At 48.4% G+C, this 24,000-nt stretch overlaps 1 protein-coding gene across 2 annotated transcripts; it reads right to left on the bottom strand.

Moving 5' to 3' along the window:
- Window positions 1-6,707: 6,707 nt before the first annotated feature.
- KCTD21 (potassium channel tetramerization domain containing 21) lies at window positions 6,708-23,803 on the bottom strand. 2 transcript variants are annotated; one of them, XM_063094335.1, is made up of 2 exons: window positions 23,751-23,803; window positions 6,708-9,669 (listed from the first exon to the last, which is right to left on the bottom strand). In XM_063094335.1, exon 2 carries the CDS (start codon window positions 9,637-9,639, stop codon window positions 8,857-8,859), a length of 783 nt encoding a protein of 260 aa, XP_062950405.1. In that variant the 5' UTR covers window positions 9,640-9,669; window positions 23,751-23,803; the 3' UTR covers window positions 6,708-8,856. The 2 variants fall into 2 exon arrangements, with proteins under 2 accessions (XP_062950405.1, XP_062950406.1); XM_063094336.1 differs by lacking the exon at window positions 23,751-23,803 and adding an exon at window positions 13,564-13,603.
- Window positions 23,804-24,000: the final 197 nt, after the last annotated feature.

The raw sequence follows: 24,000 nt of genomic DNA, 5'->3' as shown, positions 1-24,000 counted from the left end.
AGAGAGAGAGAGGGCTGGGAGTCAGAGAGAGAGAGAGGGCTGGGAGTCAGAGAGAGAGAGAGAGAGGGCTGGGAGTCAGAGAGAGAGAGAGGGCTGGGAGTCAGAGAGAGAGAGAGGGCTGGGAGTCAGAGAGAGAGAGAGGGCTGGGAGTCAGAGAGAGAGAGAGGGCTGGGAGTCAGAGAGAGAGAGAGAGGGCTGGGAGTCAGAGAGAGAGAGAGAGGGCTGGGAGTCAGAGAGAGAGAGAGAGAGGGCTGGGAGTCAGAGAGAGAGAGAGAGAGGGCTGGGAGTCAGAGAGAGAGAGAGAGGGCTGGGAGTCAGAGAGAGAGAGAGGGCTGGGAGTCAGAGAGAGAGAGAGAAGGCTGGGAGTCAGAGAGAGAGAGAGAGAGGGCTGGGAGTCAGAGAGAGAGAGAGAAGGCTGGGAGTCAGAGAGAGAGAGAGAGAGGGCTGGGAGTCAGAGAGAGAGAGAGAGGGCTGGGAGTCAGAGAGAGAGAGAGAAGGCTGGGAGTCAGAGAGAGAGAGAGAGGGCTGGGAGTCAGAGAGAGAGAGAGAGAGGGCTGGGAGTCAGAGAGAGAAAGAGAGGGCTGGGAGTCAGAGAGAGAGAGAGAGGGCTGGGAGTCAGAGAGAGGGCTGGGCTGGGAGTCAGAGGTCCTGGGTTCTGCCCTTGGCAATTCCCTCTCTGGCTGTGGACTGGGCCAAATCCCCCTGCCTCTCTGGACTGGTTTCCTCAAGGATAAAACAGTGGAATTCAGTTACTCATTCAACAAACGTGAACTGAAGATCTCCCCTGGGAGGCTGGGGACATGGAGGGTGAGATGTGGTTCCTGCTTCAGGAGAGAGCTCCATCCAGTGTGGAGAGCAGGGAATAAAGAGAGCAGAGAGGAGGCAGCCAGGCACTGTGCAGACATTTCCTGCCGTAGTCCTTGCCATCACCTTCAGAGGGAGCTAATGCAGGCATTCCTATCCCCATTCACAGATGAAGCCATTGAGACTGCAGAAGATGGTGCCACTTGCCCAGGTCACATGGCAGAGCCCAGGTTTGGACCTCGGCTCTGCTGAACTCAAAGCCAGTTCCCCTTCCTGTTCACCTTTGATGGTCAGTCATAAGTTTCCTTCTAGCACAACATTCTCAGATCCTATGTCAAAAAGTAGCCAGTGATTGTCACGTTCTGATAGTTCCCCATAGGTTCCCCTCTCTCTTGGCGGCCAAATAAAAGAGGACCTCTCTCTGCTCAGGAACAGTGGGATGGGGGGTGGCTTGTCTTGTCTAACCTAGCTTCTCTTCTGAGGAGCTGGGGAGCTCCACATTTCAGTGGAGTGAGCCTCCCCCTTACAGAGGCTTTCTGACTGCACACGTGGGAATATCGGTAGTGTCACGTACCCTCTGAGTGTCTCCACTTTGCCTGGTCATTTTATTCCCAGCAGCATTTAATATAGCCCAGCATTTCACACTGGAAAATACAGAAATCACAGGACTGCTCTGTCACTGAGCATTATGTTCACAGGTTCATGTCACAGGATGAAAGAGTGGAAGAAGACATTAGGGGCCAGTCCCATGCCTAAAGCCCCCATGACAGCCTCATCAAGGGATTTTCTGGTCTCTGCCTCTTTGTCTCCATCAGTAGGAAGATCCCTTCCATCCAGCTCTGGCTAGAAGAGACTTCTAGCTGTCAGAACCAAACTCTACCTTGCTACATTTTGCTGAGAAAGCTTTCAGGCCCCGGACAGTGAAGTGATTTGCCCATGGTCACCTGGAACATCAGTGAAAAAGCCTAGCTCAGAGTCCCGGCACTTGGAAACCTGGTTCTGCCCTTGGCCTCACAGTTGAGTGGAATAATCCTGAAGGAGGATTCAGATTTGGCCCTGTATTAGTCAGAGTTCTCCAGAGAGACAGAACCAATAGGATATGTATATAATTATATGAGAGGGGCTTTATTAGGGGAATTGGCTCACGTGACTGTGAAGGCTGAGTCCCATGATAGGCTGGCTGCAAACTGGATGCCAGTAATGTGGCTCAGTCCAAATCCAAAGGCCTCAGAACCAGAGAAGCCAATGGTGCAATTGGTGTTAAGTTCTGGAACCCTAAAGCTGAAGAGTCTTGAGTTCTGATGTCCATGGACAAGAGAGCAGAGTGTATCCAGCCACAGCGGATAGAGAGGGATTCACCTTTCTTCCTTCCTCCATTTTTGTTCTCTCCGGGACCCCAGCAGATTGGATGTTTCCTGCTCATATTGAGAGGGGATCTTTCCCACCCAGTCCTCTCAGTCTCTCATGCTAATCTCTTCTGGAAATACCCTCGTGGACCAAAAAGATAGCTTTACTAGGTTTCTAGGCATTCCTTATTCTAATCAAGTTGACACCTAGAATTAACCTTCACAGCTTCTCACCTCAACTTGGGCACTTAATTTGAATTAAATGACATTTAATTCAAACTAATATTAGCCAAGGGCCTACTATGTGCCAGGCATTGTACTTACATGCAGTGTGACCACAGGCAAGTCATTTCATCTCCTTGAACCTCAGTTTCTTCATCTATGAAAAAAAAAATACACCTTCTGGTAGCTTCTCTCAGAGCCCTGTTGTGAGGATGAAATGAGGAAAAGGAAGTGAAGTGCTTTGTAAACTGTAAAGTGGCGTGTACACTGAGGGGTTATTGCTAATGCTGGCCATCCTATATTTGTGGTCCACTCTACCTGAAGCAGACTTCCACCTTAGTATTGACCACCATATTGGAATTTGTTTACCTGTCTTGCTCTGCCATCAGACACCCCTAGGGAAGAATGGCATACAACAAGTGCTTCACAGTTTGTGAATGTCTTAGTCAATTTGGGCTGCTATAACAAAATACCATAAATTAGGTGGTTTATAAACAGCAGAAATTTATTTCTCACAGTTCTGGAGGCTGGGAAGCCCAAGATCAAGGTGTCCAGTGAGGGCTTGTTTCCTGGCTCATACACAGCCATCTTTTTGCTGTGTCTTCATCTGGTGGAAGGGGCAAAGGAGCCCTCTGGGGTCCCTTTTACAAAGGCACTAATCTTACTTATGAGGGCCCCACCCTTATAACCTGACTACATCCCAAAGGCCATTCCTCCAAATACCATCACATTGGGGGTTAGGTTTCAACATATGAATTTTAGGGAGACACAAACATTTGATCTATAAACAGAACATGTGATGAGATCTGTTTCTCAGATCCAAGGAGATGCCAACCAGAAGGGCACTGGAAGACTGCAGGAGGAAGGGCTCAGTGAGAGGGTGGGTGGAGAGAAAGAGGGGTGTCCACTGTGGTCACTGGAGAGGGTGGGACATTTCAAGCAGTGGGAGTGGCTTGGGCAAAGGTTGGAAGATGGAAATCCACATGGACTATGCAGGAGACACTGAGGAGTGGGCAACTAGGACAGCAGTGAAAGATGAGGACAGAAGATCATCATCATCATAATAGTTGTAGTAATAATTCCCAACACTTACTCCTTACTATACTCCAGGGACTGTTCAAAAAACCATAGGTGTATTACTTCATCAAACCCTTATAACATCCCAATGAAGTGGGTACTATTATCTCCACTCTACAGACAAGGAAACAGAGAGGTTAAGTAACTTGCCCAATGTCCCATAACCATTTAATGGCAAAGCTGGGAGTTGATTCCAGGTAGTCTTACTCCTGAATCTGTGCTCTCTTCACCCTACTTTAGTTTATGCAAGACTTTTGATCAAGGAGTTTCAGTGAGAAAGGACATTGTGGGGATAAAAATGTCTTGCTCCACAGGTGGCAAAAGTTCCACAAACATATTAAGCACGTTCTGTGTATCGGGCACTGGTGATACAAAGAGCAAGACAGCTCCTGCCCTTCTGAGCATGCAGTTCAATGAGAAAGATGACGGTGCTGGAACTGTCTCCTCTGGCCCTCCAGAGCCTACGGTGTGCCTCTCTTCCCAGTTTGGCAGTGACATCACATTGGTGGCTTGAAATTGATCACAGTGAGTGACAGTATTTACACCATGGAAACTGGCCAATACTACAAATCAGGGCTTTTCCGAAGAGAGGTGGTAATTATACCAGTACAGCACTGCCTGTGAGCCCCAGCAGTATGATGATAAAAGTCTTCACCAGGTATAGGGTGGCACAGAGGGGGCTGGGACTGACTCAACTTGGTGGAGGCAAGGAGGCAAGGCTTCCACAGTGTTGAAGGATGAGCAGATGCTTGCTACATGGATGAGGTAGTAGAGGGCAGCCCAGAGAGGCGTGAGGAATGGCGCTGTGTATTCTATGTTTCCATGAAAGGCGGTGTGAAGGAGCTTGGCAACCTACGAGGTGCCAAACGAAAGGGTGTCTACTAAGCAGATCTAATACAGGATTTGTAAAGTGAACTAATTGGGGTAGGAGTGGGAGTACCCATGTCATGACACATTAACCTTTGTTCTTTTGCTGGCAGGATCCCTAGAGGATGTGGCTCAACTGGGCCTTTCCCCAACTCCTTAGTAAAAGGAAGCCTATGGGGCTGGCTGGTTACTTGGTTGGTTACAGTGCCGTGTTGTAACACCAGGGTCAAGAGTTCGGGTCCCTGCTCCAGCCAGCTGCCAAACACACACACACACACACACACACACACACACACACACACACACACACACACACACAAAACAAACAAACAAAAGGAAACCTAGGCTTTGTGGTGGCACCTGGCCTAAGGAGAGAATGCGCTAGAACACTCTAGGGCTGTCATCTAACTGGGAAATGTCAACAGAGGCTTTGAAATGCCCTGTATATTGGGGGGGGGGGTGAGGGTGGGGTCGGCAGGAAATGGGATGAGTAAGGGGGTGGTGGGTGAGATATACCAGGCTGAGCTCGTACTTTCTGCCCATGAGTCAGAGTCAGAGCATGCAGCACCACCTCAAAGGTTGTTTGTGTCAGGTGGGCTCCTGGTGCCATAGGTGCTCAGTGATCCTCTGGCTTCCACAGGCTGATGTTTCTCCTCAGAGCCCGCTTTGGTCCCTGTGCCCCAGATTGGGGCAAGTGTGGCACCAGCAGAGTTGTGGAGACAGTCTGTTGCCACACTGTCCCCAAGGTTCTGAAGGAGCCTGAGGTCATTGGGCTCTCTGGGCAGATGGAGCTGCCAGAGCCAGGACCCCGTGAGGCCTGGAAACCAGCCCCAGCCCCTCCCTTTGATGGGCATGTTATCAGGTTGTCTTGCTCTGGGAGATGGTCTCATTTCCCTGCCAGGCTGGAGCCCCCTGGGACACGGGCAGACCCAGGTGGTCAGTGTGAAGGGTCTGCAGTTCAGGAAGGGGATGGGCTGGTGTTTGGTTAGGTGAGCCAAGCAACTGGCACAAGGCTCAGCATGGCTAAGCCCCCATTCACAAGCGACTGTTTTAGGAGTAATTTGTAAAAGCAAGCTGGAAGTTTGGGGTGAATAAACGGGCCATTACACAAACGCTATGATTCAGGCCACGCAGCAATGTACAGAACAAGGTGGCTGCATCCAGGGCTACAGGGCTGTGTCGAGAACTGGGGGTGGGCAAGTTGGGAACACGGCCACCCCTGCACAGGGAGTTCTGGCCCAAAGGCAGAACAGTGTCATGAGGCTTGGCATTCATAAAATGGCAAAGGGCTTCTGGTGGGCTTGAGGGTGTAAGCACACATAGTGTTGCCTGAGATGGCAGCTTGTGGTGGTGGTCCTCACAAAGTAGTCACAAGGTGCCTTAGGGTTCCCTCGAGCACCCTTTCTGACCATCCCTCTGCATGTGTGAGACACACCTAGGGCAGAAACAGAGAGGTGACAGGCTGATGTGGGCCTGGAACTGCCCCTTCAGGTGGGACGAAACCCTTGGTGGTGCAAAAGGTTAAACTGAGTTGGAGCGAGATCAACATTGGGTGTCAGGGCAGTGAGGGGCTCAGGGGAGCACATCCGGACTCCCGGTTCACACCCACTGACTCGCTTGCCCACTGGGGTTGTGCTGCTAGCACTGCTTAGTATCCCTGTTTCTCAGTTTTCCTAAGCAGACAGTGGAACTCACTTGAGCTGGACATGGGCACAATGACACGCACTGAATGCACCACCTGTCACTCCCCTTGTGCCATGGCTGTGCCAGTGCACACCATTCCTCCATTGCCCTCCCTGCCTGGCTGCCAAGTCTCTGCTCTTGCCATTCCCTGCACCCATGTCCCTTCCTTGCTCATTTTGTCAAAATCCAACCTACCCTCAAAGGCCCAGCTTGGCCATGATAAAGCCCTTTCTGAGAAAAATTGAGCTCTTCTCCTAAGTCCCTACAGCTGTAAGCTTTTTCCAGGCCGAACTTATTTGTGGCTGCTCCCATCCTCAGGGCCCACACACCAAGTGCTCCCTAAGGGCTTGTGAAACTGTGCTCTCCTGGGACTCTTCGTCCCTGTCCAGCAGTCCACCATTGCTGCCTCCTGAGACAGCAGGCACTTACTGAGCTCCTGGGTGCCAGGCCTAGATAGGAATTTTCACATATACCAACTCATTTATGTTGCATAACCCTGGGTGCGGGGATTGTTACCCAGTGAGGAAACAAATCTGAGAGGCTCAGTGACTTGTCCAAGGTTACACAGCAAGCGATGGAGCCAGGACTCAAACCGGAGTCAGTCTGACTCAAGACTTGTAAGTGGACACAAAGTAATAACAATCATGTATCATTTGTACTGTATTCTCATACACTGTTTCATTTGATCCTCACAACAGCCCTGTGAGGTAGGTAGGGTTATGTATTACTGTTATGCCCATTTCGCAGAAGAAGAAACGGAGGTGGCTCAGTGAGGTGAATGACTGTCATAAAGTCACCCAGCATGTTAGTGGCTTCACAGTTTCCATACTTTCTCTAAAGTCAAGCTGCTTGAATTAGGAAGCACCAAAGAGATGGACAAAGGTTTTATGGAGGGAAAAAAGGGCAATGGTGACTTATGACTTACTTTTTCCAGGCATTACATCGTTGTGGTCACAGCTTCTGCTGCTTGGTCTAAACTGCGTTTTCCTTGGAGGGCTCTCCCAAGTACCATCAGCCTGGTGGCCTGGGACAGCTGTCACAGAGACTCCCAGGGTCCCACTGTAGGGGAGAAAGGCCTTTATTGCCTAAGGGACCCGGCATTGCCCATGGCCCGGTGCACAAGCTCCCTACTCACAGAGTGCAATGATGACGGGATGACCCTTCCTAGGTCCACCTCCTGTGGATGCCCTGTTGCCAGGCTTCCCTGGCTTTGTCTGAGGGCCCCTGTGTGGTGGGGAGGACTCTGGGACTCTCAAGGCCACACTCACTCCAGGGATGAATCATAATGTACAGTTTTGAGGCCTGCAGGGCTCATCACCTGCTGGGAAAGAGTGGCATTGGGCTTCTTGTCCTGGATCGGACCCCAAGGAGACCCATGGGCTAGTTATGATCAGACACAGTACTTCAGGGGAAGGTTGCCTCCCTGAGAGCATGTCTTGGGGCCGGACACCCACTGCAAGGGCAGTGTTATGGTTCAGACCACTCCTGGGCTCCTTGCTGCACACTGTCCTCGGAGACCCTGTCTCCTTCCTCTGCATCTCCTCAGGGGTGACGAGTCTCCCAAAAGAAAATGGACAAAAGGCATGTGGAACCATGGCTGGTGGCGAAAGTGGATGAAGTGGGGTCATGAATGAGGTGAAGCTCTAACAAAAGGGGACTGACTTACAGGGGACCGAAGGGAGCTAACTTTGGTTCTGAAGACTGGTCCCAAAGGGAAATCCGAATTCTGAGTAATACTATTTTCAGAATAAGTGTTTGGCCTCTCAGGGTGACTATTTCAAAACCAAAAATACACATTTGGGTGAGAAGGAGGGTTTGCAACCAATATCCATCCAGCACATGGAAGTGGCAGGACAGATTTTGGCACAATCTAAGGACAAAATTTCTAACAGCCAGCACTGTCCAGCCATGGCAGGTGAGCTTCCTATCGTTAGAGGTATATAAGCAGGCACAGGTGATCATTTGCAGGTACTTGGGGAGAAGTGTCTATCCTCGCATATGCTGGGGTGTGCTGGGGGTGGGGGAGGACTAAGCAATCAGTGAATTATTTTCCAACCCTGAAAGTCCATAATACGTTTGCTTAAGATGACCTGTTTCAATGAGACCTCAAATTTTGGGGAAAAGGATTACAAAAGTCAGGCAACAGCCTGGATTATCAAGTGCCTTCCATTATATTGGCTCCAGATACTTTCATTTCTTCACAGGCCCAGCAGCCCATTTCTGAAGCCAGAAATACCTAGATTTGGCCCCGTCAAGAGGGACATCCCCACCATCTGAACCCTGCCTGATGATCGCTCGTCTAGGCCATGCCACAGCTCAACTCTCTCCCCCAGCAGGGAAACTAATGGCTTGGAGAACTCATTGCATTCCAAGCCAGCCAGACATGTCACCCCCGGGCAAACATGTTCAAGGTACTGGATGCATCCTGATGGGAACCACTGGGCACTTTATGTCTTGGGAAACTAAAGGGAGCCTCTTGTTATCACCCCATCCCCTCCATCAGGGGCCCTTTATATGAGTAAGTGAGGCACTGGCTAGTGGTACAAAGAGAGATGGAGCCCATGAAAAAATGGCCAGAAAGTCCTCCTGTGGCCTCCTTTAGTACAAACCAGCTGACTCTTCACTTGTCATAATAAACTGCCCGTCTCCAGCTCAAATGGCAAGAAAAAAGGTGGTCTGTTCAGATGACATGTGGATTCCAAAAGGTGGACTTCATCATGGGGGGAATCAAGTCCTGCTACGCAATTAATACAGATTAGTACAGTGCCATGCCTCGCACCAGTGGCGAGACACTCTCCAAGACCTTGGCTGACCTGGAGCTTCTTGGGACCCCCCCTCCAATGTTGCTGGGGTCCTTTTACCTGTACCTGATTAATCGAATAATCTTATTGTTCATAAAATCCAGAGCGTGTGGGTGAGAAGAGTCGATGCAGAAGCCATCGCTCAGAGCGATTTTCAGCACCTCCTCCACGAACACCTGGAAGCTGTTGATCTGCTTGTTGGCGGGCACCACCCAGAGCCGCTTGAGGTTCTGCTTGGTGTACTCCTCCTCTGGCAGGCCCTCTACATTGGCCACCCAGTCCAGAGTCAGGTGGTTGGGGTCCTGCAAGTGGCTGGTGATGGAGGAGAGATTGCCATTGGAGCAGTAGAAGAGCTTGGAGCCGAGGAGCTTGAGGAAGAGGCAAGAGGTGCTGAAGATGTTGGCGTTGAAGACCTCCATGCTGGAGGAGGACAGGCTGTAGATCTGGGGTGCCTCGCGCACAGTGAAGTGGACGGTCTGCACGCGCTGGTTCAGTGAGATGTTGAGCATGGCGTTCTTCTCGGCCTTGGAGAGCTCCACCTCCTTCTCCTGCAGTGCTTCAATCAGGGGCTGCACCTGGTAGAAGTCGGCCTCCCTGCGGAGCAGGCCCATCTCCTGGAAGTCCTCTGGCAGGTCCAGGTGGGAGGTCCGCAGGAAGTTGAGGATGTAGCGGAACACTTTGCCGTCCCGGTCAATGAAGCAGTTGCCCTGGCTGTCCCTCTTGGTGGGCATCTTCCCACTGAACATGGCGCCCAGCATGGAGTCAGGGAAGCTGGTCAGTGTTGCCAGTGAGGTTGTGTAGAGCTTCCCCCCGACGTTCAACGTGATGGGGTCAGACATGGCAGGAGGCTGGGGTGCTGGGAAGTAGTCCTAATGAGCGGGAAAAGTGAGAAATGACTATTACCCAACCGTATCTGGGTAGTCACAGTTCTTAACTCCTTATTGTAGATCAAGCCTACACTCGGGGTCGAAATGGATGAATATGTGATGAATGGGTGATAATTACTACACTGTGTAAAGCACATTAGATTCACTTGGAGTTAAAAAAAAAAAAACAAAAACAAACCCAAAGCCTGCATCCCACCCCCAGAGATTCTATTTTAATTGGTTTGGAACATGGCCCCTGACATAATCTGGATATGTTGTCCTCCCAAAGCTTATGTTGAAATCTGACCCTCAATGTGGCAGTGTTGGGATGAGGGTCACGGGGATGGATCCCTCATGAATGGATTAATTCCCTCCTTTGGGTGGGGAGGGAATGAGTTCTCCCTCTGATAGATCCCAGGAGAGCTGATTGTTAAAAGGAGCCTGGCATCTCCTCTCTCTCTTGCTTCCTCTTGCCATGTGATCTCGTACCCTGCGGCTGCCCTGCAGGGTAGGAGCAGCCTGAGGCCCAGGCCAGACTCACCTACCCAAGAATCATGAGCTAAATAAGCCTTTTTTCTTTATAAGTTACCTAGTCTCAGGTGTTCTGTTATAGCAACACAAAAATGGACTAATACAACACCAGCATTGGTATTTTTAAAAAGCTCCCTTGGTGACTCTAAATGTTCAGTGATGACAGAGAACTACTGGTCTTAAGAAAGGAAGGAAAACATGCCTGGACTGAAAGCTATGCTACAGGCTTTTACATATATTTGCTTCCATACAGTTGTATTATCGTTTGACATAGACAATACCATCATCCATCCCTTTGTGCAGATGAGGAAAACCATGCCAGGATTCACTCCCCATGCTGAGAGGTAAAGTGCCTTGCCAGGATTCAAACTCAGGTCCCTTTACATGAAAGAAAGATATGTAAATGCTTACTAGCCAAAGATTGGTATGCTCTAAATACTTAAAAGCTCTGAGATTTATGACTGCAGGCTCAGTGTTCCTTCTACTGTACCAGCGCTGCCTCTGAATTGAATTATTTTCTCTCTCAAAGAATTTACAAAGAATGGCTGTGATTAGTGCCATTTCCATCTGTCTACCAGGCCCACAATGGGTCACTCAGTTCTCTGGACTCCAAATGACAATCCTGTCTGGACTCTCACTGCTCTTGTGCCAACCTGCCTTGACATAGAGATGCTCTTGGCTCCTGGTGGCCTGTCCTTTCCTGTCATGATGGCCTCCCAACCTTCTCTGACACCAGCTGCAAGGTCAGTGCAAATGTGGGACACTGCCCAGAGCACCCTTCCTGAAGTGCTCTACCCACTGTTTAACAAAGCCCCCTTTGACCTCATAGCCTCCAGCATCTAGGGCTGCTGAGTCTCCTCCAACCTGAAGTTTTGGATTCCAGCTTCTCTTTAAGGTTCTAGAAGGCAGAGGATGTACCCTCAGCTTCCAACATGATATTCTACCAAAAGCCAACCTGTGGGATGGATTCAGCAATCTTTTCCTGACTCTGGGGGTGGAGCACCAAGAAGAATTGGCCCCAGTGCTGCCCTGGAAAAGAGCCCAGGCTGGTGGGGGAGATGAGAGACAGTGGAGGCGCAGTGGCAAGACAGCTGTACCAAGGGCTGCGTGAGTAGGTTGGGAATGAATCCAGGCACATAAAAAACATCTTGCCAAGCATGCTTACAGTCCAGATGGGGAAGCAGAGGTCCAAGAGGGGGACACCCCAAAGTCACCCAGCAGGGGTGGCGAGCACTTCTCACCACACATCTGCCTTCGGAAGAGACTGACTGCACCAACCCCCTTTCTCCAGGGGATGGGGGCCATGCTAGGTGTGAGAGATGCTCAGCTCCCTGCTCAACTCTGTGTGGAGGGGGTCTCCTCATGATTCCTTCTCAGTCTAATGAGGCACTTTGATTCTGCAGAAAGGCATTAACCGCAGTGTCTAAAGAAAAACAAGCCCATGAAGTTACAAAATCATCAGCAGGAGCCTGGAGCAGATGGGCTGTGAGACAGTGGGGGGGGGTCCAGCAGCAAGGGTGGGCGAGCAGTGGAAGGACGGTGGCTGGGGTGCAGACTGGCTTTCAAGTAGCAGCTGGGGAGGGGATGGGGGACCCAGGGCTGAATCTGGCCAATTCTCTCCCCAGAGGTCCCAGGAAGGAGCTGGACTCAGGAGAGGGTCACTCCCTTACTCATTCCAGAATCTTCTTTTTCTTCCCTGTTTGCCTCTCCTCAGGACCCTAGTTTCCTCCAACTCCTTTTCTTTCTAGTAATAGTAATTTGTATGTTCTAGTTTTCAGTCTTTCTCCTTGAACCACACCCCCCCCACACACCAAAAAAATCCCATTGGATTTCAGGCCCAGGCTCTGTAAAGCAGCTCAGCTACATGAAAAGCATAGGCTCCAGTGTCAGAGAGTCTGCTCTGTCTTTCCTGACACTTCTGCAGCTGCAGACCCCATATCGCCTCCACACATTAGTGCTGAAGTGCTCAGAGCACTGCAGTGGGGGAGGCAGTCAGAAGCCACGGGGCATTCCTGGGGCCCTGGGCAGGTGCCCAAACTCCTATTTCTGTGCTTACAAAAGCAGCAGAGCACCTGCCTTCCTCCCCCACCATGACATCATGCTCCTGGCTGGTCATTTAACGGGGAGAGCAGCACAGGGAGTTTACACAGTCAGGAGCAGAGGTTGGCTGGAAGGCAGGTGTCCAGACCCCAGTTTAGTGTGCTCTCTGGTGTTCTCCCATACCTACTGATTCACAGAGCTCAGTTCTCTAAGCCCCTGTTTTCTAGCTGCAGGGCCACGGTATCCACCATCACAAATCCACAGGCCCTTCTGTGACAGGAGGCAGCAGGGACTGGCACCTCTGGGGCTGAGGAACTTCATGAGTGTGGCAGAGCATTTGCAGTCAGGTGTGTGAACTAACACTACTGAGCTACAGCCCCATGTGTGCCCAGCTGCCTCCTGGCCATCTCCTCCTGGACATTCCACAGGTACCGGAATGACACAGAATTCCTCTGCCCTCCAACCCTGCAGTGAGCTCCTCTCTGCCACCCAACTGCCTGGGCTCAAGACCTGGGAGGCAGCCCTGACTCCTCTGCCCTACAAATATCTTGACTCTGTGCTCTTGAACCCCTCCTGGAGCTCAGGCCTTGTCCCCGCACCCTCTACACCATGCATCCTCACTTGGCTCCTGCCTTCTGCCCACCTTCCATTTTGGTCTTCAGGCTGAGCTTCCTGAGGCACTACTCCCTGCCCAAACCTCCTCGCCTTTCCACTCTCTTCTCTAACCCTGCCCCTCCACGCACTCCAGGCTCTAGTTCTACAGACACCACCGAGTCACCCTCATGCTGTTGCACACCCTGCCTTTGGTCTCCCTATACCACCCGTCTACCTTCTCCACTTTCTCTGCTGTCTACCTTCATGGCCCAGCCTGTGAGTCACTGCCTCTATAAAGCTGTCCCCACATCTCCACTAGGTGAACAGCTCTCCTCTTAACCTCCTCTGGCGGCACCCACCATTCCACCATGTATGATCTGCTTTGCACATGGCCCTCCACCCTGGCTTTTTCAAAATGCAGATCACTGGACAACTATATTGAATAACAAAAAACCAAAAAACACAACTTTGACACATCTCTCATACCATATATGAAAAATTAACTCAAAATGGATCATAGATCTAAATGTAAAACCTAAAACTATAAAACTTCTAGAAGAAAATCTTTGTGACTTTGGGTTAGGCAAAGATTTCTTGGATAGTACCCCAATGAGACAAGCCATAAAAAAATTAATAAACTAGGCCGGCCCGTGGCTCACTCGGTAGAGTGCAGTGCTGATAACACCAAGGCCACGGGTTTGGATCCTATATAGGGATGGCCGGTTTGCTCACTGGCTGAGCGTGATGCTGACAACACCAAGCCAAGGGTTGAGATCCCCTTACCGGTCATCTAAAAAAAAAAAAAAAAAAAAATTAATAAACTAGACTCACCCAAATGAAAAACTTCTGCTCTTCAAAAGACACTAAAAAATGAAAGAATAAGATACAGACTGGGAGAAAACATTTGCAAAACACCTATTTGATAAAAGATTGTTAACCAGAATACATAGAGAACTCTCAAATCTCAGTAAGAAGAAAACAAACAAGCCAGTTTAAAAAAGGGCAAAAGATATGAACAAATACCTCACAAAAGAAGATATATAGATGACAACCACATGAAAAGATGCTCATTAGGGACATGAAAATTAAAGCCACAATTAGCAACCACTATATCCTTATTAAATGGCTCGTGAAAAATCTGAGAATACCCAACGCTGGTGAGTACATGGAGCAGGTGAAACTCACACATCGCCAGTGAGAATGAAAATGGTACAACTGCTGTGGAGAAGAGTTTGGCTTATAGTTACCACAAGACTCAGTGACCCCACTCCTAGGTACTTACCCCAGAGAAATGGAGACATATGTCCGTGCAAGAACCTATACGTGAATGTTTATAGCAGCTTTACTCATAGTAACCTAATCCCCAAAATGACTAAAATGTAAATAGATAAGCAAATTGTGGTACATCCATACAATGGAATCTGACTCAGCACCACAGAGATGAATTTCAAAGCATTATGTTAAGTGAAAGAAGCCAGCCTCAGAAGGTTACACGGTGCATGATTCTATTTGCATGACATTCTGGAAAAGGCAAAAGTACAGACAGAAATCAGATCAGTGATTGCCAGGGACTGGGTTGGGGAGAAGAGACTGGTTACAAAGATGCACAAGAGAATATTTTAGAGTGATGGAAATATTGTATATCTTTATGTGGTGGTGGTCAAATGACTGTATGGATTGTTAAAATTCATATAAATGACCCAGTTAAATTTTGCTGAGAAGGGTGAATTTTTCTGTATGTAAATTAGGCCTCCATAAACTGGAAAAAAATGAAAATTGTGACCTATTAATAAGTCATGAAATCAGTACAGTGAGTGGGTTGTGACCAGTCATATATACTGTTGTGAAACTTTTGTTTCAGTTGTGTATGTAGGAATTGGATCATGATATAAAATGTATCTTCATACTGTCCATTGTGTTAAAAAAAAAAGAAAAAGGTTTTGAAAACCACTGCCCAGTTTATGAGTGCTCTGAGAGCAGTGACATCTCATGTCTGCATATTCACTGCCTAGCACACAGAGGTACAGAAGTGCTGAAGGCATTGGGGGGAGAGGCAGTAGGGAAGGGTCATGTAATACTGTGATATAATAAGAAATATATATTTTGATCTCTGTCCCAAGCTCCTGGCCAGGGATCCTAAAACCCTTGTAATTTCCTAAGTGATAAGAGCCATAGGAGCATCATTTGTCATAATCATTAATTTTTGTCCCTATATTAGTCCACTTTCTGCTGCTTATAAAGAATACCTGAAACTGGGTAATTAATAAAAAAATGAAATTTATTTCTTATAGTTTTGGAGGCCAGGAAGTCCAAGGTCCAAGGGACGCATCTGGTGAGGGCCTTCTTCTTGGTGGGGACTCTGTACAGTCTCATGACAATATAGAGTATCACATGGTGAGAATGACAAGAGCACTTTCATGTGCTCTTCTTATAGGGCCAGGAGTCCACGCCTATAATAACCCATTAAACTGTGAATCAACCCATTACTCCATGAGTGGATCAATCCCTTCACTAGGGCACAGTCCTTGTGATCCAATCACCTCTTAAAGGCCCCACCTTCCACCACCATATTGGGGGTTAAGTTCCAACATGAGCTTGGGGGGGACATTCAAACCACAGCAGTCCCCAGTTCCTGAAATAAAGGTGAAAGGAGCACCTTTTGTTATTTTTAACACGTCCCTTTCAACCACACCTGACTTTGTATTAATGAAGTGACTTTTGGAAAGCCCCTAAGGATGGGGGGCTGGTTGCCTCAGGAACCAACCACAAGATTAGAAGTTTGGAACTTTCACCTCCCATCCCCCACCTCCAAGGAGAGAAGAAGGACTGGAAATTGATTTAATTACCCATGGCCAATGATCAATCAATCATGTGTACACAATGAAGCCTCCATAAAAACCCAAAATGACAGGGTTCAGAGAGCTTCTGAGTTGGTGAATATATGGAGGTGCTGGGAGGGAGGTGCACCTGGCAAGGGCATGGAAGCTGTGGGCCTTCCCTCGTACCTTGCCCTATGCACCTACTCCGTGTGGCTCTTCCTTAGTTGAGTCCTTTAATGATAAACAGGTAATCTAGTAAGTAAACTGTTTTCCTGAGTTCCGTAAATTGTTCTAAATTATCAAACCTGAGAAAGAGGTCATAGGAACCTCTGAATTTACAGCCAGATGACAGGTCAGAAGCACAGATGACAACCTAGATTTGTGATCGGCATGTTTAGTGGGGGGCAGGCTTGTAGGACTGAGCCCTTAACCTGTGGGTCCGCACAACTCCAGGCAGATACTGTCAGAATTGAATTGAATTGTAGGGCACCCAGCACGTGTGGGAAAATCAGCTGGTGTGGGAAAAAGCCCCACACATTTGGTGTTAGTGTGTTGGTGTGAGAGTAAAGACAATAGATTTAGGCTGACAGAGGGAGGGAATGACTACCTCCTGAGCCTTTTACTACATCCAAGGCCTTCACACTCATCAGCCCTGTTAGTTCTTACGGCAGTCCTACAAAGTGGACATCATTCCCCCTTGTTTGGCATATGAGGAAACTGAGACTCAGAAAGTGACTTGCCCAGGACAGACGGCCAGTGAGCAGGCTGCTGAGAGGTGTAATAGCAACACAAGGCTGTAACACCTTCACAAAGTTACAGTCCCTGAAGCAGCCTTTTCAAACACTGCCCTGCAGCTTGCTTGGCAAGACAAGAGCCACCACCTGCTGAGCACACGTGTGCTTTTACAACGTGAGTTGCTTCATATAACACGCAGTGGCATTTTGTTTATTTTTAATAAAAATATATAGAAAAGTAGAGAGAATGATGCTATTGTGCTAAATGCTTTCCATGCAGTACCTCAATGCCTTCACGGCCACGCCGTGAGAAAGATACTGCTGGGATAGGACACACCACCCCAAAATATGACTGCAGGAGGCAGAATATACCAATCCAAAATGTACCTCTTTGACATATTGATTATTTTGAGCTGGTTATTTACAGAAACTGCAGAGGGCCGAGCCCGTGGCGCACTTGGTAGAGTGCTGCGCTGGGAGCGCAGCAACGCTCCCGCCGCGGGTTCGGATCCTATATAAGAATGACTGGTGCACTCACTGGCTGAGTGCCGGTCATGAAAAAACGACAAAAAAAAAAAAAAAAGAAACTGCAGAAAAAGGAGTAGCTCGAAAAGGTGCTCTTTTGTAAAGGAAATTTACATCTACAAAGAGAAATTCCATTAGTAAAGACATCTGTACCAGGAAGAGAGCTGCTCCCAGGCAACTTTTACCACCAGAGAGACTTTCATCTGCATAACAAGGCAACCTTTCTTCACCACACTTTTCCTCCCCTCGCCCTCCCACAAGCCCTCCCACAATTCGTCTCCACCACCCTCAGAAGCCCAAGCCCCTATTCCTTTCTATAGCTCAGGATGCCACATAAACCTGGCATCTGACCCTTCTGTGAGTCTCTTATCTTTGTGGGAGTCCCACCTGTGCGTGTGTGTGCGTACACACGTAATTAAAATGTTTTTTTTTTTCTCCCGTTAGTTTGTTTTATATCAATTCCTAGCCCAGCCAAAGAACCTAGAAGGGTACAGGGAAACCATTTTGTCCTCTCTAATACTATTATCTTCTCCATTTTACAGATGAGGAAACTGAGGCTCAGAAAAGGTAAGAGACTGCTCAAGGTTACAGAGCAAGTTAGTGGAGGAGCTGGGCTCTCAGTCCAGGTCTGAGTCCAATACCTCTGCTCATTTTCCCTTCCCACCACGGAGCCCCAACGTGAGCAACGTAAGCCCCTTATTCTCTGTCCAGATCAGACTGGGGTAGACCATTGCCAGCCTGGGGCTCCACCCATTCACCTCTGAGGACAGGGGGACAGGACCCCAGGATGGCCCACAGCCCCACCACAGGTCACACTGGGCAAGTCCACTGAGAGGTCTAAACCTTTCTACTTCAGCAGCAGCTCATGTCTCACGATAAAGCAGCAAAACACAAAAAGCCAGGTTTTTAAAAGCCAGAGTCAAAGGGTGAATGGGAATGCAAACTGAATCAGGAAGAAGGTAAAAGAAACCCCACCGCTGTGTCTGAATGAATGATTTTTCTTCAGCAGGAGACTTTCCAAGAGTTAAATCTAAAGTTCCAGTCTACCTCTTGGCTTAAGCAGAACCAGGAAAAAGATCAGCCCCATTGGCCTCCCTGAGAAAATCACTGGGGTCAAACCAGGAAATTATGCCACACTGTTCCTCAGACCAACTGATGCAGCAGGGGAGGCCAGGGCACCTGGAGGCCTGGGGTTGCGGCTGAAATGAGAGGATGCCCAGCCTGGCACTGTGGGAAGGGCAATTCCAGTCTGGGACTGAAAATCACCTTGTTGCAACCTCTAATTGTGACACCGAAAATAGAAATCTTTGAGAGGAGATGTCCAATAAGAAAGGCCAGCCAAGACATGGCTCTAGAGATTCCTACTTTAAAACTATGTCCTGGCACCTACAGTCCCTGAAGGTCTCGTGAGGGAAATAGTTCATGCTGGATGAGTACTTACTCTGTACCAAAAAAAGGGACTAAGTACGTTATGTACATTAGCTCATTTAAACCCCATAAAACTGCCTCAGGGAAAGTATCACCTCCATTTTACAAAGGAGAAACTGAGGCTCAGAGAGGTTTGGTAACTTGCCCAAAGCAGTGGCAGAGCCAGGATTCAAGTCTTGGACGGTGTAACTGCAAAGTCTGTGCTCTGAACAATTATAATCCTCTCTGGACATTTAGTTGCTGAGGCTCTTGGAGAAGGTCTGTCGCTTGTCCCCCTCCTACCTCTTACCAGGTGGTCTCACACGTGCCATCTCAACTTGATTCTTTTTTTTTTTTGACCGGTAAAGGGATCTTAACCCTTGACTTGGTGTTGTCAGCACCACACTCTCCCGAGTGAGCCATGGGCCGGCCCTCAATGTGATTCTGACCCACATAAAGACCAGGGGACAGAGAATCAACATTCCCTGAGCACCAATGACATGGCCTGAGCTATGTGAGGCATTTTCCTGTAGATTCCTTCACTGAAATGCCACTCTGATGCCGTGAGGTAGGTCCGGACATCATCCCAATTTTTAGGATTATATGAAAACTGAAGCCCAGAGTAGTGAAGACAGCTGCTTAAGATCAGAGAGCTAGAAGTGGCAGAGCCAGAATTCCAAGTGAGATCTCTCTCCAACGTCTGTGTCCCATCCAGTAACACAAGCTATGATATTTTATTAGGAAGCATAAATAGGATTTGAATAGAGACGTATGATGCTTCTGAGAGGAAGAGGAAAGATATTAAAGTTGCTCTTCTAAAATTATACTTGTTATGCTGTCCTGATCCAAACCCAAACAGTATTTTTCTCAAAAGATTAAAGAAAATTAAAATCTTAATCTGGAAAAACTGATGAGTGATAATTCGAAAAAACATTCAAAAATGAGGAGATATATTAGTGTAATGTATTAAATCACATTATAAAGTAATTACATTTCAAACTGTGGTATTAAAAGAATAAAAAAGGGAAGGAATTTAATAATAAATGCATTGAAGAGACTGTTAATAACTTTTAAAAGTAAATGTACATTGGTCTTATAACAGCCCTGGGGCCCAGGCAGGACAGATCACATCATCTTTATTTCACAGACAACCTAAGCCAGACTCAGAGGATGAATCCTGCGCCCAGGACTTCATGTGCATTCACCATGGCCTCTGGGAAGTTCCAGATTCGGGTACCCTGAGGGGAAACAGTCCTCTGAAGGCAGCCTGGTGTCTTCTCCAGTTTGGGTCTTCAGCAGCAGCCACAGAAGCCAACGCCCTCGCTACTCATGGGGCCCTGAAGTAGGCTCGGGCTCTTTCTGGGCAATTTCTTCTTTTCCTACGTCACCACCCCCTTCCATAATGAGCTACCTTACCTCCGTAATGAAACAACTTCCCTATGCAATTTACCCCTCTGCGCCATCTGTGAGGACCAGCTGTAGTAACAAGTATAAACCTACTAGATAATGATAATTATCTACCTAGCTGTCTGTCATTTCCTAGCTCTGTTCACTCAGAGCATAGAAAGGACACACAGTAGCAATGAGCACATCTGGCCTTGGATCTTGTTTTCCAAATGTCATCTCCTACAAAAAGAAACCAGGGCTTCCTGGAGAAATTGATGATTCCAGGACTTAAACAGGAAAAGTTCAAGGTGAGCCTGAAACTTCTCTTGCCAGAGAGCAAAGAAGCAATCAAAGATTAATAAGGTTATTTATGTCAAAAGAACACAGGAGCTGGCCTGAAGGGATTCCCACCGGCCAACTTTGAGATAATTTGAGTACCAAAAGAATAATGATAGTGGATGATTTTTTTTTTTTTTTTTTAAGTCATGAGTCCACAATGTTACTCCAAAAATAAAAGAGGGGGAGATGGGGAGAGGAAGTGAGAAAGACAGGGAGAAGAAAAAGTTATTCTATAGAAAAGAATACCAGCTAGCAAATATAGAAGGAATGGCATATTTAGAAAATAAGCATTTCTTTTTTGTTTGTTTGTTTTGGGCAGCTGGCCAGTATGGGGATTTGAACTCTTAACCTTGGTGTTACAACACTGTGCTCTAACCAAATGAGCAAACCAGCCAGCCCCAAAGTCACCATTTCTTAACTCTCAATGTTGCAATTCAGGCAAGGATCATCAGTGGACGTGGTGTGAAAGGTTATCAGGTACACGAAATTCCAACAATCTCAATGAGTCATTCCACAGATTACTTATTAATTACAAAAGGAAAAATTTACCCTTACAATGTGGAGATCAGACTGTCATGATCTCAGCCAATAATCAGCACTCATGGTAGCAGGACCTGATATCACAGGCCTCCTGATGCGATAAAAAGTACACAGCACTACCCCCAAACCCCCCAAAAAACCAACAGAAAAACTAACCTGAATCTAATCATCGATGGACACGGAAAACGTATTAAACAGGTGGAGTTTTTTAAAATATTAAATGAGTTGCTTAAAGAGATAATCAAAAGCAATATGTGAGTTTGACTGTATCTATCTGATCTAAAAAACCAATAACTATAGATGATACTTTTGGGCAAATGGAAAAATTTGAATATTAACTACTTACTAGGTTAATATTGACTTCTTGCTTATTTTCTTTGGTATGATAATGATATTACAGTTACGTAGGACAATGTCATTATGAGGAGATAAATGCTGAAGAATTTAGGGGTCAAGTGTTAAGATGTCTGTAACTTATATTTAAATGGTTTGGTTAAAAAAATGTGTGTGTGTGTGTGTGTGTGTGTGTGTACAGAAGAGCAAAATTGGCAAAGTACTAATTGGTGCATCTAGGTGAAGGGCTGTACTTCCCTCATAGGACCATAGATGTAGAGTTCCCTTTGGAGTGCAAGACTTCAATAAATAGCCAGACTAAAAAATGACAGATTTGTTATCACTGCAAGTAAGAAGCATTAAAAGCTCATAATTTCCTTCCCCAAGTGTTCCTGAGTTTTGGAGGGTGAGGAAGCCAACCAGGGCTAAGCTAAAATAGCCCAGAGGTGGTAGAGGAGCTACAATTAAACCTGGGTGGGCTCTCTATAGATAGTCCCGCCACCCACAGAAACCACACTACTAGGCCTGCCTGTCTTCTGTGCTGGGATCCAGGCCAGGAGAAGATGGCTGTGCAGGCCTTGTTTTTCCCGCCTCCTTCTAAACCCAGAGTCTCTGCTACTACGGCAGGAAAGCAATTCGTGTTGTGGCTCACTGAGAATGTTCACAAAGAGAGACCACTTCTGGGCCTCAGAAATGTTGAGGATGGACAGAAAGAACCAGAGAGGCTGTGTGGAGTAGAGCACAGTGCATAGTCTTAGGAGTCACCTAGGCCAGAATTTGAATCAGGCTCCGCCACTTACTAGCTGTGTGGCCCTGGGCCAGTTCCTGGGCAGATGATGATCAAAACCACCACCACCACAACAGTAATAATGGCTAACATTTATCATATTAACATAACATTAATCTCTTTTAATCTCATAGATGAAGTAGATACTATTATATCCCTACTTCATAGACCAACTCTCTCCTACCTCTGTAGTTTGGCATCTGCCATCCCCTCTGCCTGAACTGCAAAGGAAAATCCCATTCATTTGCCAGGCCCTTCAGCTGGAATTCATTCCTTCCTCCTCTGCTTGTCCAGAGCATTTCATTCTCACCCCTTATCACAGCTAACTTTACTTAAGTAGATGGGTGCCTGGCCCACTGTTGGGGCTGGGATTGCCCCTCTCTATATCCCTAGAAGCAGGAAGTATAGGGGAAGCACAAGAAATTTTTTCCTGTTTAGTCAAACCCATTTTCCCCACCCCAGACTGACTGTCATCTGCCAGAAGGATCCTGCTCCTGGATTTAAAAACTTTTTATTTTGAAATACTCTCTTGAATTTTCAGTTTGGTCAAAGGCATGGGGCAAAGCCCAGGCGATTACCTGGAAGTAAATGCAGGTCCCACTGTGTAGGGGAATGAACACAGCATGGTTGGATAAATTTCAAGGATGACAATGCTCGGAGTGAGTAACGAAACAGGAAACCTTCCCCCCTTACTCAGTCAGCCCACCAGGGTAAGGACTCTTTGGCTCACAGCCCTGGGGACTGTGTAGGGGCACTGCCCTTCACCTCCCCACACCTAACAGCTGTATGTTTAGCCCCAGCTTGCCCACTCCATATCTCTTAGAAGCCCACAACCCGCAAGGCAGGAGAGAAAAGGTGTTTCCTAGACTCAGTCCACACACAGGGACTCTGAAGTGAGCTGCCCATTAGGGCAGGGGAGGGAAAAAGTGGGCTGGAGGAAGGACGCCACTGGATCTGGCACGACTTCTCTACTTGGGCAGCAAAGCATTTTCACTTGGTGCCGACCCCCAACGACCCCCAACAACCCCCATCCCCCGATCCTCTTCCAGAATTTTCCTTCACGCTCTCTGTTCACTCTTAGGCTTCATTTTGTGGTTTTCCTCAGGCACGAGCACCCCATTTCAACCACTCTTCCTGTGGTCTTCCTGCTCCTCCCAGCAATAATTTATAAACAATGGGCTTTCAAATCCATCTCTTCATTTCATCCTCACAATAGTCTAGGGAAGGTGCTTTACAGATCAGCACTCGGAAGGGGTGAAGCGAACGGTCCTGTCAGATAACCTGCTAAGGACAAGCCGTCAAAACATTTTTGTTCCTTCCCTACCACCCACCGCAGACTAAACCTCCGCCTCCCTGGAGTGCAGCAAAAAGAGTAGGGTCTTTGAAGCAAGGAGTCCTGAGCGGTTTTGGACGAGTCACTTCACTTCTCTGAGCCTCATGTTTCTCACCCGCAAACAGATACGGTGACGCCCTTTCTTCAAGGGGTGTGAGTTCAATGAGATCACGTGTGTCACGCACTGAGCTCAAGGGACAGGATCTTTATTTCTAGTGACAAGGTAAGGAAGGTGTTCCGCGCATCCACCGGCGCAACCCCTTGCCGACACCGCAACAGCGCTGTCATTCCCTATCATTTTTGTCTTCGTCTCTCCCTCCCCACGCTTTTCGGCCCCTCCATCCAACGCAACCCAGCTTTGCCTCACTGTCTTTCTAGGCGCCCACTCTCCAACCCTAGTGACCCTCTCCGATCCCACGTGTCCCCCTCCCACAGTCCCGACCCTCATTATCCGGGCTTTTCCTACCATCGCCGTCCACTCTGGCTCCTCCCGCCAGCTCCGCCCTCTTTCGTAGCTCGGCCCCCTTCGGCTCCTTTCTCCCTGAAACCTGCCCCCTCCCCCGCAGCCAGAGGCGTTGCCATCCCCATTTCACAGATGAGAACAGCGAGGTGGGGTAGATGACCTCTCATGGTAAGACAGGTGCCCAGATTGCACCACGTGCCCTCACCGGTAGTCCCGGAGCCCCTCGCCCCCCGCCGCACCGCGCCGCACCCACCTCCTGCCCGCTCTCTGCAGCCTCCCCTCCGAGGGCGGCCAGCGCAGCTTTGCGAGGGGGGCGGAGGGCCGGGGCTCAGCCCAGGGGCGTGGTGGCCCGGGATCCGCGCGCTGTTCTCTGGGACTTATAGTTTTCTCTGGGCTCTTTGCGGCTTGGTGCACCGAGCACGGACTTCATCTCCCAGAAGGCATTTCGGTGGGCCGTCCGGCTCCCCGCCCCGCCCCCGCCGGCGATCAGGCCGGCTGGCCTT

This window comes from Cynocephalus volans, chromosome 4, assembly GCF_027409185.1.
Source record: "Cynocephalus volans isolate mCynVol1 chromosome 4, mCynVol1.pri, whole genome shotgun sequence".
In the NCBI taxonomy this organism is placed as follows: domain Eukaryota; kingdom Metazoa; phylum Chordata; class Mammalia; order Dermoptera; family Cynocephalidae; genus Cynocephalus; species Cynocephalus volans.
The sequence above is the reverse complement of the archived record's forward strand: the minus strand, read 5'-3'. Positions and strand labels throughout refer to the sequence as shown.

Excerpts from the sequence above, each read along its gene's own strand:
- KCTD21 (XM_063094335.1), bottom strand. The coding sequence starts at position 9,639 with ATGTCTGACCCCATCACGTTGAACGTCGGGGGGAAGCTCTACACAACC.